Source organism: Aythya marila, assembly GCF_965140915.1.
Source record: "Aythya marila genome assembly, chromosome: Z".
Taxonomy (NCBI): domain Eukaryota; kingdom Metazoa; phylum Chordata; class Aves; order Anseriformes; family Anatidae; genus Aythya; species Aythya marila.
The window spans coordinates 50,823,095-50,840,424 of NC_139080.1; the positions used below are offsets into that span (position 1 = coordinate 50,823,095).

The following is a 17,330-nucleotide window of genomic DNA, read 5'->3' on the forward strand; positions in this document are numbered from 1 at the left end:
TGTTTAATCAGCTTTTGAAACATCTTGGAGTCATCTTAAATGCAACAAAATATGCAGAGCCTTATTGAAATGGGAAATTGAGTAGCAATATGGGAAGTTTAAAAAGGTTAAAATATTTTACTTTGATAAACACAATGTATGCTTTCCATACCACTCTTCTGGCAATTCAGAATGCATAACATTTAAGACATCACATCTGGCATAGAGAATTATAAGCTTTTTAAAATGAGGTCATGGAAATATTGCATTAAACATTTTAAGAATGGAGTCTGACTTAATTTCAAGTAATGGAAGATACCTGTTACAGCCAGTAGAAATAGGTTTGGACTTGAAGTATTTTCAGGAGGTGCAAAATCATGCATATACGTTAGCTGTCTGCTTTGAAGCTGAACCAATTATATTAACTGTGTTTTTCTTAATACACATGCAGCTGGACTGTTCACTTGGAAATTGATGACCTTTAAAATGTTCTTTGAAATTAAACTTTACTATCATAGAGGTATTCTGTGAATAATGTTTCCTTAGCCATGCTTTAAAGCAAAGTTGCAATATCATGAGATGGACAAAGAAGAAAATTTATTCCAATATTTGTTTAATGTAGAATCTGAAATACCTTACCACTCCTTACAGTTTTTCTGACTTTTTAAGGCACGGGTGGAATTTTGATTATTTAGTGTGATTCCAAGGTGAGACTTTACTAGAAACAAAACAAAGGTATATTAATGATTCATTCATTAATAAAGCCATCAGGTAACATTCTAAAAATGTTAATTGTAAACTTGCTTGAAAACAGCTAATATATTGTTGAATTGTGTTGCCTCCTGGTGTAGATATTGATGAATGTCAGACATCAGGAATATGCATGAATGGTCACTGCATAAATACTGAAGGATCCTTTCGGTGTGAATGTCCACCTGGCTTGGCTGTTGGGGTTGATGGTCGCGTGTGTGTAGGTAAGTGAGTTTTTCCTTTATTGAAAAGTATCAGGTGAAATTAAAGATATGCGTTATGTAACATTCTGCTAGGTAATGTTGACATCACCTATAGAATGGAAACAAACCAGAAAGGATTTATTCTTAAATAAAACTGATGTCTTTGTCTCTTGTTCTGCTATGAGTTTGTGTTAATATGCGTGCATATACGTACTCAGATTTATACTTAGTTGTACATAATCCACTCCAAATCGCTAAAGGAGGTATATCTCTTGATTGCAACACTGTTATTTTTGCACTCCTGTTTCCATGTCTTTCTTTAATTGGAAAACATTTTTATTCTCTCCATACTATATTGTTAAAAAAGAAGTTCTAGCAAGAGAAATGGCAAAAACTAGATAGATAGTTTGTGTGAACTCAAGTATCATTATTACTGATTCTTAGGAAATCTTGCATTAATTTATCCAATATTCCTAACATTAAAAAACAAGAAGCTTGAAGCTGTGAAATCATACTGGTAGCACCTCTTGTTTACCTGTTATTCCTATAAATTAAAATTAAAGCTCAACTCTAGCCTTCCTGTAATCTCTTTTTTCTTGAGGAATACCCTTTTCTAGTCTGCTGATGAGTAAGATTTTATCACATAATCTGAACTGCAGTCTCTTTATCTGCTCAAAAATTTTTAGTTGACAGTAAAGAGATTCTCCACCTTGCTGCATCAGGAACTCTACAACAGCATCAGGGCTAGAGCTCTCCAGAGGAAAAAAGAACATTTTCAACCCAATGAAGAAAAAAGGGTAGAGGACAGGACATACTCAATCCATTATTTTCTAGTGATTGCTTATAAAAAGGGTGGAGAACGTTACATATTTTACAGAAATCTCTGAGAGTGATAGGTCTGCCTGCACTAGGGACTGTGATACTGCAAAGTTTCTTAAACCAGCTTTGGCCAATCCACAGGAGATTCCATCTTCCCCTTTGTTCACGTATCAGAACATCACCTTCACTATATCTCCTAAATGTCTTCTCTCTAACTCATGAACATATCTATAATCAGGCATATTAATGACCCAAGGCTCAGTAAGTAGATAGGTATGGTGTTAAGCTTCAGCAAGGGAATATGCCTATAGGCATATAAGGTCTTCCTTCAGTGAAAAGTGCACCACTAGCTGATGCACAATGCATCAGCTTCTCAGTTGGTACACACCTGTCTTTGCTAGATGCTGCTGCTGCCATTGGAGCTGGTATTAGATCAGATTAAGAAATTTTGTCAAGATGTTTGACAGGTTCATGGAGCAGTAAAGGCAGAGAGCACCATTGGCTTAGCTCTGCAATTGTTATTAATATAATATAACATAATATATTTATATTAATAATTAATATATATAAATAATTATATATATATAATATATATAAATATATAATATATAATATATTTTATATAATGTATAAAATTTATATATATATAAAAATTTATATAATATATATATATACAAATAATTATATATTATTAATAAATATTATATATTAATAATTAATTTCTGCTGCTGGATACTTATACATCTTATCAGCATGAGTCCAAATAAAATGACTTCATCACAGAATTTAGAGTTTATCTCAACACAAAGGGATGTGAGATACTACAAGCTTGAGTTAAAAATATCCATTTCAAATAAAGTTTTAAATTGGGCAGAAGTTCTTGAAAGTAAAATCCGGTACAAACTTTCATATCTAGTACCTGTGCTAACTGTCCCTTTCTGGCGTCAATTCAGTTTGTTAAATATGCATGTTTAAAGCTTGGAATGGCTTAAAAAGTAGTCTAATAAAAACACTTTTTCAGTCTCTCAGTTCAATCCCAAGCATTTGTTATTTTAAACAAATGAGAATTTTGTGCATTTTAGCATACTAAAAAGGTTGAGCCAACAAACACAAGGATTCTTCTCTAGCCAGGTTGTTTGTTTTCTTCCAGTTTATTAAATGTTTGAAGAAAAGCAGTGAAAATATAAAACAATGAGAAAAGGCTTGGTGTACTGTTTTTAATACATGAATTTCACTGCTTAGTGGCACGGCAGCAAAACCAGATTTGAGTACAAGCTGTTCAGTACCTTTTTTGTGGTCCAAGTTGGCCTCATCTTCACCCTTGTCAGTGATACAGCTGCAAAGAATCAAGTCAGTGCTCAATTTGCTGTGTTCCCATTTACATAAAGCTGCCACAGTACTAGCAGCTAAAGGCTTCACAAGTTGGCTATCACCTGTGAACAAAACTTTTTATTTTAAAATGTTCAGTTCCACATGTGACATATCCTTAAGGTTTACCATGAATGCTTAAATTTTCAACAGGAAATATTCTTAATATGACAAAATTCCCAAGGCAAAATTGTGATTTATTTGGAAAATTCATTTTAAAAGGATGGTGATGTTATTATTCCCAGCATAAAGTGAAATATGAAATCTCAAACAGTGCCTAACAAAAACGTCCTTATACATGACCTTCAGAACAGAATTTCACAGCTAATCTGTAGTTCAGAATTTTGTGTGTGTCTGTGTGTGTATATATATATATATTTACACATGCTGTGTTGGCTACAGGAATTCTCTGGTTATTCTATCATATACTACATGATAATAATAGTTTTCAGACACTCGGATGGCTAGAAAAATATTAATGCAAAAAGTATTAATAGTCTGAAAATTAGTAAGTTACTTGCAGTTTCCTTTTAACAAAAATCCCACAAATGTTCCAGCCAATTATCAAAAATTAATAAATAAATAAGGGTATACAGTTCAGTTCTCTCACTTTTAGTTTAAGCAGTATTTTACTTATGAATAGTAACATTGATTCTAGTGGAACTATTCATAGAACAAAGTGCTTTTTTATTTAATATTAATAAGTATGGCAGACTCAACTACAAAATATTATACAAGTTTGGGAAAAAAATTACAGCAAAGGAGAACAAATGTTTGGAAAAGGAACAGTTAGATAACTTCTCAGAGCCAAGGTAATATTTGCAGGCATTTCAGGTTTGGCTATTCTTCTAACTTCATGCTCAGATACCTCAGCTGGCTCTGTGTGTATGTGTATCATCTCAGAACTTGCAGTGACCTGTGGCTGTAGCTTTGTGCAGTGTTGTTTGTTCTTTACTGAGGTACTTTTTGTTATGATTAAGTCTGCATTTCACATCTCTGCCCACAGCTGTAGCCATCTAGGGCAAAGTAGCTAAGTTTTATTTCAGTCTGTTTAGGTATTTTGCAGAACTATGCCCCAAAGTGTCAGTTATGAGCACTGCATGATTTGGCCTTCTCTGACATTTGGATGGTTGCAGTGACTTTCACTAAGAATAGGTCAACCACTGGTCCACCAGACCTTGACCACAAATGTAGTGGTGATAACACCTGCAGGTGTTGAAATGCTTCAGCACAAAATTTGAGTCTAGAAATGCTATCCTCCAGAAAACTGTCTAGTGAAAGCTCAGAAACAGGCACATAGTTAAACCAATGCTAGGCTCTGATCCAGGGCATGAAAAAAAAAATTGTGCCTCTCTTTCCAGTCACTTTGCAATGTCGCCTTCCATAGAGAGGGATTCCAGCTGCTTGTCTTCCTTGCCCACTAATTTCTGGCTACTGGCCCCGTTATCCCAGCATCAGAGCATCCAGGTGACACTGTGCTCTCTTGGACAATGGCTGAAATCTTTTTGCATATCTCATAGCTCACCTAAGGATAGGGATTGGGTGTTTACGGCCTCATTTATAGTATCTGACTCTTCCTCCCCCTGTTTTCATGGTGGCCCTGCTTTGGGATAGCCTGCATCATCCATTTCCCCCTTTCCCTTCTTAGTAGAAGTTTTTTTCTTAACAAATGAGCTGACTTTCATATCCATTGCTTTGTCTTGTGTATGTGGAAGACCCTTACTGGGGCATGTTGAGTACAAATGAGTACAAATACCAGATTAATATCACCACTGGTAATTTTATCATATTGTAAACCAGTGTTATGCAGTACAACAAAAGGAGATCCTTAAACAAGGCCCCAGAGATGATAAACAGCATGCCAGTGAACACATCTAGTGAGTAAGGTGTTACACAACACAACTCTGAGAACAAACAGAACTCCAAGAGCAAAAAATTCAAAATTGTGACCAGCAGCTATTAAACTGATATCATGCTTATAACTACTTTTTTTTTTTTTTAGCATACTGTGGCCAAATTTGTCATTATGTTAACCCTTCATGTCATAGGGCATCAAAAGGATTGTTGTGGTTTAGCTTAGCAGGCAGCTAAGCACTACATCTTACCATTCACTTACCATTCATGGGGTAAGAAATCAGAATCAGAAAAAAAAAAAAAAAAAAAGGCAAAGGTAAAAGCTCATGTGCTGAGATAAAGACAGTTAAAGACAGTTTAATAGAACAGAAAAGGAAAGGAAAATAATAATAATGATAAAGGAATAAACAAAAAAAAAAAAGCAATGCGCAATCCAATTACTCACCACCCACCGACTGATGTTCAGCCAGTCCCTAAGCAGCATCTCCCACCAGTCACCAGACAATTCCCTCAGTTTTACTGTTCAGCATGACACCAAATAGTATGGAATATCTCTTTGTCCAGTCTAGGCCAGCTGTCCTGGTTGTGTCCCCTCCTAGCTTCCTGTGCACTCCCAGCCTTCCCACTGGCAGAACAGTATGAGAAACTGAAAAATCCTTGACTATGTGAACACTGTTCAGCAACAACTAAAATATCAGTATGTTATTAGCATTATTGCTACCCTAAATCCAAAACACAGCTGCTAGGAAGAAAAGTAAGTCTGTCCCAGCCAGAACCAGGACACCAGCATTCTGAAATTAGTAGCCCAAGGTTGATCAAACTATACTTGGGGAGCAGCACAGGTCCATCAATAAGGTTCATGGTCAGAACTCTTGGGACACGGGGAACTTGAGCTTGGTGAGTTGCCTCAGGCAACTAATGAACAGACACAGCAGTGGCTGTCCTCATCCTTGCTATCAGCATGAGACAAACAGACATAGTATTGCTGTTTAGGTTCATGAGGTATAAGCCTGGTTCTTTCTCCTGCACAGATTTTGTGAATCACTGGCTGTGTAGATAAGACTGTTTACCTATAATTAGCAAGGCAATCCTACACAGGTTCCCTGACCTTCTTTAAAAACATTGTGTTATGTGAAAGAACACTTGCTCCCTGCAAGTGGGGAGTTGTTCAGGGCAGGGCTGTCATTCAGTACATCTGTAGCTTCCTCTATCTGCTTCCCACCTTCACAGTTTTAAAGACCTTCCTATTGAGTATTTCTTCCACACTTGCCAATCTTTTCTCCCCCTGCAATTTTCCACTGGTGCCATTTCCTCCCCTTGAAATTGCTTCTTCAGTCTCTACTAGACACATAACGAGGAGAAAAGCTTCAATTCTGTGAGAGGACAAAAACTGAAACTCCTTTATTCAAGACAGAGCAAGGCAGTATGGCATCTAGACTTTTTAGGGGTGTTATTGATGAAACTAATTATTCTGCAGGGTACATAAGCAGCTTTTCTTGTGCAATACCACTTATTGTCAAGCATAAAAATCTTTTCCTGCTGTCAAGTGCAAGCAAATTGTACTGGCTTCACCTAGACTCTTGGCAAGCAATAAGTCCTGGAATCTGGGCCACATTTAGCTGTGCTCCAGAACTGTATGTTCCATGGGAGACCAAAAGCAAGAGAAAACATTTATGTACAGGCTATGCCTTTTTGTAGGAGCCAGTTTACAGCAGTCAAAGAGCAGGCAGAACACATAAAGGATTGCTAGTTCTTATTGGAATTGGCAGAGGATATTCAACATATAGTTTCATGTAACTTTTTTCTGTTGTTCTGGGGACGCGTTTAAGCAGACATCTATCAGGATTCCCCCAGATCCTCCTTGGTTTAAGCACATCCAGACTCATGTCCAGACCATGGTGTATTGTAGTTTTACTGGGAGATCAACAGAGAATATAATTAAGTCTGGCCTAGTCTGTAGATACCTGAAACAAAAGGTATTTGTGTAGTTCTAGCAAAGGTTTATAGAGGTATAGGAATCAAAACTAAAGGCTATTTCTTCTGTCTGTATCTTGCAGTTTTCAACTACACATTCAGATGGACTGTCCACTCATGCTCTTGCTGGAAGATAGACAATATTATCCTATAAGCAAATGTATATATATATATATATAAAAGACATATAACCCTAAAATGACAAACAAAAACAAAACCAAAAACAACCCTCCAACCAACAACAGAAACAAAATGCACAAAATGCGGTCCAAGAGATATTCTCACAGTTCGTGGTTAAGTATAGCACAGCAAAAGTTGGTTTTACCTGTAAAGTCGGGCTGAAGGACTGCCAAGGCATCTTATTGCTCTTCAAGGTTCAGTCATGATTTACATGAATAAATCAGCTGGAAGACTGACAATGTGCACATGGTGAAGAGAATCCTATAGCTGTATGATTCTCCTGTATATTTTTTCTTCTGTCTTTTACAGCATTATTTTCGAGGTTGGAGACCTTCCAGGTATTTTCTGTTTTCTTTCTATAGTGAGTGGTGGTATGTCATAGCCGTCATTTCCAGCCCTCTCCTCAGAGCTGGAACTAATTTCCATAGTGGCTTTTTAATCACAAACCTCCTGTAAATTCTCTTACTCAAGGAAATAGTGCTGCTTCCTCACATCCTTTAACCATGTGTGGAAATTGCCCAATCACTTGTGCTAGCCAGGTAGTATGACCTCTGATATCCTAATGTTTATCCAGCACTGGTGCCAGGTTATGTATAATCCTATTAAGTCTACCAATCTCATATATGTATGATGGTTTGAACAATCTGCTGAAACAGCATTTCTGTTCACAGTTGGTATGTACAGTAGGAGGCTGTGCTCTATTGGAAATATGTAGCCTCCCAGGTTACCCAGGCTGCTGGTGAGATTATTACATGAGACACCATTCCAAAAGTAAATGCAAGATCTGTGTCACCGGGGTATGGCTGCAGTCCTTCTCAATGGGAATGTTGAGGCATTACATGATGATTAAAGACTATTCTGTGTTTCTTATTTAGGTAGGTGTTGATAGATACGTAAAGCAACTCTCATGTGGAGGTCATCTTTGTTGGGTCCTATGGAATTCTAAGTTAGCCCACAACTAACTAGTTTGTTTAGGTGGTTTTAAAGTGCTCTGGAGAATACTCGAAGAACTGTTTTGAGAATTGGTCTTGATGCCATCAGGATTGTTTTATCAGAGCAATGCAGCTGTAGGCAATGTAACCATTTCGTAGAACAAAATTTTTTAGCTCTGATTGAGATAGAATTGACTAGTTCAGTTGGATGGGACCTACAAAGATCATCGAGTTCAATTGTCTGAGCACTTCAGGGCTACCCAAAAGTTAAAGGATGTTATTAATAGCATTATTCTAATGCCTCTTGAGCACAGACAGGCATGGTGGCATCAACGATCTCACTACGAAGCCTGTTCCAGTGTTTGACCACCTTCATACTAAAGAAATCTGTCTTAATGTCCCCCCTGGCACCGTTCCCCACCCATCCTGTCATCAGTTCCCAGGGAGCAGAGGCCAGCTCTTCACTTCTTCCCTTCCCCTCCTGAGGAATTTGCAGAGAGACATGAGGTCACCTGTTGACTTCCCTTTTCCCGGACTGTACAACCCAAGTGTCCTCATCCTTTCCTCCTAGGACATGCCCTCCAGACCTTTTTACAGATTTGTTGCCCCTTTTCTGGTTGCTTAGAAGTACTTTAACATCTTTTTTCTAATGTGAAGCCCAGAACTGCACATGATGTTGAAGGTGAGGCCGCACCAACAGTAAATACAGTGGAAGAATCACCTCTTTTGACTGGCTGGCTATGCTGTGTTTAATGCATCCTCAAATGCCTGGCACATGCTGAGCCTACTGTCACCAGCACCCCCAGATGCCTTCCACAGATAATATACTTCCATTTCACTTAGTGCCTATGGAAATAAATTATTTCTTTGCATGTCCTTTCTTAGATACTCATATGCGTAGCACATGCTATGGAGGAATCAAAAAGGGAGCATGTGTTCGTCCTTTCCCTGGTGCTGTAACGAAGTCTGAATGTTGCTGTGCCAATCCTGACTATGGTTTTGGAGAGCCATGTCATCCCTGCCCTGCTAAAAATTCAGGTAAATTTTCACTTTCAAAAAACAAAACAAAACTTGTCCATATTAGTTTGTTCATTTATTTCATGCATTTGAGAGAAATGAATAGTGTACTTAATAGAAATGTACACTGAAAATGGTTTCTTCTCTAAAGATAAAACAAACTGTCTGGTATTCTAGTTTTATGTACTGTAACATTTGAGGCAAACCTCCTTTCAGAAATGGCCAGACTGTGACAAAATTATGAGAGGAACATGAATATTATATGGAGGAACATGAATATGCTATGAATGAATCTGGGTCTCTGAATTTAATGATGCTTTAGAGAGAATAAGCAGACATCTCTGATAAATCTGTACATCTCATAGTTAAATCTAGTTTAAAAGTGCATCTCATATTCGTTTGGGAAATATGTATTTTATAGGAATGAGTTCTCTAAACACACTTGGAGACTGATTTAAATAAAAATAAAAAAAAAGTTCTTGAAAACAGAATTGAGATGATGGGGCTTGGATAGTAGACCCATTCAGTGCTGTTTTCTGAGACAGCAGAAATTTTAGAAGAAATGAAGAAATACTGGTACTATGGTTGAAAGCAATAGCTGAGGGAGAAAGTGTTGTCGAGACTATAATGAAGTAGCTTAAATATTTCATTCTTGCTATCAAATTTCATTTTTGTAGATATGGGAAAGTTCAGGGTGGAATGTAACAAGACATGTTTAGCTAACATATATAGATAGTTATTTCATGTGAACATTGGCATTTTATTAATTACAGAATCACACAGAATCACAGAATTTCTAGGTTGGAAGAGACCTCAAGATCATGGAGTCCAACCTCTGACCTAACGCTAACAGTCCCCACTAAACCATATCCTTAATTACATTGTAGAAAATTTATTTTGAGGATTAAAGATAGTAAAACACTGCAAATAACATTTTATTTTTATTTCTTACATCTCTTGCTTCAACTGAGTAGCTGAATTCCATGGCCTGTGTAGCAGTGGCATAGGTATTACTGTGGATGGACGAGGTATGTTGCGCATTTTATTTAATCTATATGTTTGAAAGTAAAATAAAGATATGTTCAGAAGTAGATTTTTCTGTAACATGCTAGGTATTTAGGTATGCTAGGTAGTTTGGGTATTTTTGCCTCAAGACTAATATTTTGCTTTTAATGTTTTCATTATTTAAATAGAATAATTAAACTAACCCTTTATCCTTATACCTAGTAACAACATACATAACTTTTAAAAACAGTACTACATTAGAGGAAATACTGTTTCTGTTCAGTACAGTAAGTGCATATGCATAGTTTTGTCTTTTCTATGAGCTCATTTCTTTAACGTCTTGCCAGACTTAAAAATAATGTGAAATCCACAGACTTTGTACATTCTCTCAGTTTTCTTTTCAGTGAATTCTGCAAAGTCCATTTGGAGAGTTTCTAAATCTCCTGGAGAAATAATGGCAGTGTACCATAATGCTGTTATACAAATAGCATCTTACTGTGAGAATTTGCATGTAGGGAGGTTATACATTCTTTCGGATACATGGAAAAAAATCTAATTTCTCACTGAAAATGTAAAACTAATTATGGACTCCACCAACTGCAGGATAGACTATAATTTTTGGGATTCCATGTCTAATTAAATCCCTCTTTGTTTATGTTTCTAAAGAAAACTGTAGCATTTTCTGTATGTCTTGCACAGCAACCTTACAGGTGATTTTTTTGCTGCTGCTCCTACCACCATTTATGTCAATGTTTGCCAGCTCTGTTTCATAAAGGAGAGAAATACTGGTCCTGCAACCAATCCCTGCTAAGATTGTGTTCTTTTCCTTGTTCTTTCGCATTATCAAGAGTGAGTGAGAATACATTTTATCAGGAAAGGTTTTGGCATATAAATTTTACCTTCAGTTGATTCATAGATTGTTAATTATACTGCAATCCATCACCACATACCTACTCCCCATATTTAGCTTGTGATTTAGAAGCCCAAAACCTTCATTTCTTTGTATGAGAGCAATATGGATGAAGGTGAGGACAGAAATCTTGCTGTTGTGTTCAATATAAAAAAAAAAAAAAGGAAGATTTGGATCATGTCAAAGAATTTACTTTGAGGAGTTGGAGATGATCATCCCCATGGGTTGCTTCCAGCTCAGGTTATTATATGGTACTGTTATTAACTTGATAAGGAGAGACAAAGTAATGAGATTTTGTGTTGTTTTTCTTTTCTTTTTTTTTTTTTTTTTCCCCCACAAGATACAAACAAGCCCAGTAAACTGCACAAAACTTTATGCTTAAAAGAAAACATGCAGCTGAAATATGACTGTAATGAGTATTTTCTTATGAAAATTTCAGATGTCTCATAGTTTTCAGTTTAATCCAGGAATAGCAATTTTTTTCAAAAAATTTTTCTGAGTATACGTAAATCATGGAGAATATCCTGATCTAAACTACACTATGGTTGAAGGGCGAATGACCTTTATAAAAAGTTGAACAGTGCAAGTATAAAACAAGCTTTTTATGAAGTCACAGCTAGGCCAGCACCCCTACTGTTCTTTCCAGTGTTTGGAAAGGGAACTATTTAAAGTAATGGGCTTACCGTATGGGAAGAAATAACTTAATATTGAAAAAACTCTTTTCCGCAGAGGCAAAAAATATTAAAAATAGTCTGTTCCTGTTCTTATAGTTCATATGAATATTCTGGAATTTTCCAACTACAGCAGAAATTCTATATGGGACTGTAAATTTAGGGAATATATCTCATTCATCATCTTATTCTGTCCATCCAAGAGAAATTTTAAATTTCCAATGAATACTGTAATTTCTGTAAAACTGAATATGCCGTGGTATTGACATATGCACTAGTCCTGTATTAGGAAAGGTATTTGTATCACCTAATAAATTATAACTTCTTACCTAGATCCTTAAACCACAGGCACTAAGTGCGCAGGCTAGATATTTTGCATCAAGGTATTCTTACAAACATAGTCATTCTATTGATTTAGGTTGGAAAGGATGTTTGGAGGTCATCCAATCTAACCTTCTGCTCAGAGCAGGGCTAACTTCAAAGTCGAATCAGGTTTCTCAAGGACTTGCCCAGTTGTGTTTGGCAGATTTCCAAGGATGGAGTTCCCACAGCCTCTCCGGGCAGCTTGCTCTAATGCTTAACCACTCTCATGGCGAAGAGATTTTTCCCTAGCATTCAATTAACATTTTCCCAATTGTAAATCCTAAGAATGTTGTCTCTTGCCTTTTTATTCTGTAACTTGGAGAAGAATCTTGCTCCATCTCCTCTGGAACCATCTATTAATTATCAGAGAACTGCTATCGTATCTCCCTTTCATCTTCCCTCTTGATGGCTAAACAAACCCATTTCCCTGAGCCTCTTTCACGCATCATGTGCTCCACCCTTCTGGTGCAAATGGTCTTTGCAACCATTTCCTGGATACTCTCCAGTCACTTGGTGTATCTTTATTGGATTGGGTGGCCTCAAACTGAACACAGTTTCCCATGTTTGGCCTCACTAGGGTCAAATAGAGAAGACTAATCCCTTTGTTTAGCCTTCTGGCTGCATCCTTGCTATATCCTTGCTTTGAATGACAGCCTCAACCTCTACCAAGTCAGATGCTCCCTCCAATTTGATATTCATGTCTATAGCTCATTTTTTTCATATGTTTCAGTGTCTGGTTGTTTTCTGTCTTATGTTAATACAGATATTAATGAGTGTGCATTGGATCCTGACATTTGCTCCAATGGAATTTGTGAAAACTTACGTGGCAGCTATCGTTGTAATTGTAACAGTGGCTATGAGCCTGATCCTTCTGGAAGGAACTGTGTGGGTAAGTTGCTCTATTTATTTATCACTGTCGAATAATTAACGACTACATTGATGATAATTGGAATTGGTAGATCTTAGATTAGAAGGCAGATATCTACTTTTTACATCTACAATGAAAACAGTAAAAATCTGTATTGAGTCCATTTTTCTCAGCAACTGCATAGCCAATACTTTTATTGGTATCTTTTTCTGTTACTTGGCAATGGTTTTTGTTGTTGTTGCTGTTGTTGTCATCATTGTTGTTTTTTTAATGGTATTTGTCTGGGATGTGTAGGCAGGAAATATTGTTGTAGATTAGGAATTATTTTTCTCAAAAGTATGGGTCAGTTTCTGTTACATTTTATTGTACAAGAGAATCTAAAATATGTCATTTTAGATTCAAGGCTGGATGATAAATTGCCAATTGCTGAAGATCATAGTTTTACCTAATAAAATGTAATTTTATTGTAATAATGTAATGTAATGTAATGTATTGTAATAATGTAATAATGATTGCTATCATTACCATAATGAATGATACCTGGTGGCATATGTGCACAATTTTTGCAGTATGGAGGAATTTTTGATGTCCCTGAGTTACACAGGTACAGTAGAATGCATTGCTGAAATGCCTTGGCTTTTAGAAGAAAGCTGTGATCCCCACTTATGATTTCCCAAGTCCTGCCTGGACAGTGGACTGAAGTGTAACAGATAGTCTTTTGTTTTTCAAAATATTTCATTTGGGTCACCACCAGAATCACAGAAGTGATTCAATTAAGAAACTTTTAGTTTTAAAGTCACTTTTAGTTTGGTTTAGATATATACCAGACTGCCATTGCAATTTCTATATAGTTTTTCTGGAAGTGTTTGGCAATGCCCAACAGAAGATACCTAAATTATACATTTCACATTCTATCTAGTTAATTTTATTATTCATGGTAATGTATGATCAACTAAACACAACATTTTTGGTAGGGAAAACCTGGACTATTAAGTGTGATATAATTTTCAAACTGAACATTCCTACCTTTTGTTTCAAAGCAAACATGAAGTAGTGAAAGTGTTTTTTTCATCTGCTTGAATTAAGGAATTTTGCAGCTCGTTACTTTCTAAAGGCCCTAAATATGACCTTTTGGCAGGAAATGCAATGCTGCAAAAAAAACTGTCAGGTTTTTGTTTGTTTGGTTGGTTGGTTGATTTTCAAATACTTCACATAATATTATTTTCCAAATTGATTTCATGGCAAGTGGTATCACTTGTTTAGTTATACATACAATTATGTAACTGTTGGCATAGATATCTGTCTGTTTCATTATACAAATTAAAATGCAGCATATTCACTGTGAGGATGCTTTTATTCTTAGTTAATGAGGTTTTGCACAATGCAATTTAATTGTGAACACTCAAATAAAGAGTGGAAAAGTTTTAATAGATACATATTAAGAGCTGCCAAGAAATAAAAATCCTCATCAGACAGAATGCAGTTAGCATTTCTGTCAGCATCAGGTGTTTTTGGTGCATAAGCTATATTGTTCTTTCACAGTGTGTGTCACAATAGGTGACAGCCCAAATCTGTAGTTTAACAGTGACACTCTAAGGAAATAACATATTTATCACACTGCTAATTTGTGTTAGAGGATTTTATGACAAAAAGCTCAAAACTGAAGTCTATTGCTCTTGAAAACATCAAATTCCAAATCCATCCTTCTTTATGTAGTTAAAATTGGATGAGTTTAGATTAAGAAGCCGAGGAGCTTCTTTGTGGCTACAAAACTTAAAATTCAGATTTATTGTCTGGGGAAATAAAGGCTTTATTGTCTGTATCTTAACAGACTTAATAAGCATAGGTTCAAAAATGTGATGTACTTGTGAAAGCAGTAACCTTTAGATTGTAAGTATACTACTTTCTTATTATTTCTGTTTATTTATAACTTAAACACTCTAAAAATGTAGTTGATTGATGGGAACAATTTCAGCTACAGCTTTAAGTTTGGGAAATGAACCAGTGAAAATTCAGGAGACACCCTGAAGCAGGATAAAGCATCAGGCTTATCTTTCTATAAACTTAAGAATCTGTGGCATGTGATAGGAATTATAGGAATGTAATTTAAATTATGATTTTTTAACTTTTTCTTTTAAAAAATAATATGAAAATGAAGAAGTTTGATTGCTTTGTGTTAGCAATATTTAGAAGAAGGTAGGGAATTATGTTAATTGATGAGTTTTTCTTGTTCTGTATGCTTGATGTCTTGTTCCTTTTTTTTCCAAAAAGTATGTGCATATACATTCTTAAGATGTCTTCCATGCATCTGTACAATTTAACATATATATTAATTTCGTGGATAACAAATTCAGTTTTCGTTGCCTATAAAAGAGGATTTAGAACAGTAATCTATCACATCCTTGTGTACATACATACATTAAAAAAAAAAAAAAAAAAAAAAAAGTTTTAAAACCAAATGGACCTTAGTAAAGTTGTACTGGTGATAGTCATACAGTTGACAAAGCTCCCAAGGTCATTCCACGAAAATATAATGATCAATGTAAGACTGTATGAACTGTTTATAAAGCCTGATAATGAAAAACCAAAAGGAAAATAGAATTTTTAGAAATAAGAATTAGATTTTTGTAAACAAGAATTGGCATTTTTCTTTTCTTAGTCATTGTAAATAACTGCACATCTGGCAACCTAATTGCTGCTGCGGAAAGCAAGAGGAGACAAGGGTGGGGAGACAAGGGTGTCTCGTGGCATTTGCTCTTATTGGTATTAACTCATCTTGTTACAGACATTGATGAATGTTCAGTGAATGGACTGCTGTGTGATAACGGGCTCTGTCGAAACACCCCTGGAAGTTACAGCTGCACTTGTCCAAAGGGTTATGTGTTCAGCACCGAGACTGACACATGTGAAGGTGAGAAATCTGCACGTGTGATAATTTTATTGCTTATTATATAACCTTGAAACTAAATGATTAAAAAAGATTCAGTGATGACAAAAGCAAGATGAAAAGAAAGAACTAAGATGAAGCATAAATCATTGCATTCCTCTGGTAATTTCTCTGCAGTGTTTTTTAAAGTGTTGGGTCTAGCTAGTGAATTTCTCTTCAAAGTAGTCAGTTCATTGTTCTATGAAAGTATTTTCCTTTATTTAGACAAGATATTTTGCAGTGGAAGTAAAGTCAAATGTATGCTTGCCGTAGATCATAGAGTGGGAAAATACTGTTTATCATTTAGGGAAATACATCAGTTTTGATCACACAGTCTTCTTCATTTTCTCTCTTCAGTCTATGTTGATAGTTAGTTCTATACCAAATTCTGGTATTTGTGATGTTTTATGTGATGTTAGAGTTCCTGCATGTGTATATTAGTGGTTGATACTAAAATCGTCTTCTTTTTTTTTTTTTTTCAGTACATAATTTATAATCATCATTGTTTTTCTATATTACTAATGAACACACATGCTAGAGCAATGAAAATGTTACACTACAGAAACTAACCACAAAATTACAGAATGGTTGGGATTGGAAGGGATCTTATCTGTCTCCCCTGTTCAGACAGGGCCACCCAAAGCAGGTTGCCCATGACCATGTCCTGAGAGCTTTTGAAGACCTCTGAAGACAATGCCTTCACAAGTTCTCTTGGCAACCTGTGCCAGTGCTTGGTCACCTGCACAGTAAAAAAGTGTTTCCTGATGTGCAGGAGGAACCTCGTGTGTTCCATTCGGTGCCCATTGCCTCTTGTCCTGCCACAAGGCACCACCTTGAAGAGCCTGGCTCCCTTGTCTTTGCACCCTCATATTAGGTAGGTTTTATGCACGTTGATAAGATCTTCATAACATCTGTTGATAAGAGTCTTTCGATGTTGTAGAACTCGAGGCTGGGAATGACAAGGTCAAGTCCCTTTGGGTTAGGATCGGCAGGGACAACAAGGCTAGTCTCCTGGTCAGGGTCTGTTATAGACTGCCGAACCAGGATGAGGAGACGGATAAGGAGTTCTACAGGCAACTGACAGAAGTTGCGAAATCTTCAGTGCTTGTACTCGTGGGGGACTTCAACTTTCCTGACATATGTGCTTCCCCTGGAAGCACAACACAGCCCAGAGAAAGCAGTCTAGGAGGTTTCTGGAGAGCGTGGAAGGTAGCTTACTGACGCAGCTGGGTAGTGAACCTACCAGGGGTGGTGCCCCACTAGACCTTCTCTTCACAGAGAAGGACTGGTGGAGGATGTGATTGGGCAGAGTCACCACGAAATGGTGGAGTTCACTATTCTTGGCAAGGCCAGGAAGGGGACCAGTAAAACCGCTGTATTGGACTTCTGGAGGGCTGACTTTGAGCTGCTGAGGACACTGGTTGGTAGAGTCCCTTGGGAGGCAGTTCTGAAGGGCAGAGGAGTCCAGGAGAGCTGGGCGCTCTTCAAGAGGGAAATCTTAATGGCGCTGG

At 36.6% G+C, this 17,330-nt stretch overlaps 1 protein-coding gene across 4 annotated transcripts in view; it reads left to right on the plus strand.

The window, feature by feature from the left end:
• FBN2 (fibrillin 2) overlaps window positions 1-17,330 on the plus strand; it is a 202,977-nt gene that overhangs the window by 88,972 nt on the left and 96,675 nt on the right. For all 4 annotated transcript variants that reach the window (XM_082783017.1, XM_082783018.1, XM_082783020.1 and 1 more), the window contains 5 exons: window positions 831-953; window positions 8,945-9,097; window positions 10,051-10,104; window positions 12,789-12,914; window positions 15,679-15,804. In XM_082783017.1, coding sequence (XP_082639143.1) covers window positions 831-953; window positions 8,945-9,097; window positions 10,051-10,104; window positions 12,789-12,914; window positions 15,679-15,804 — 582 coding nt within the window. The remainder of the gene's footprint in view (window positions 1-830; window positions 954-8,944; window positions 9,098-10,050; window positions 10,105-12,788; window positions 12,915-15,678; window positions 15,805-17,330) is intronic.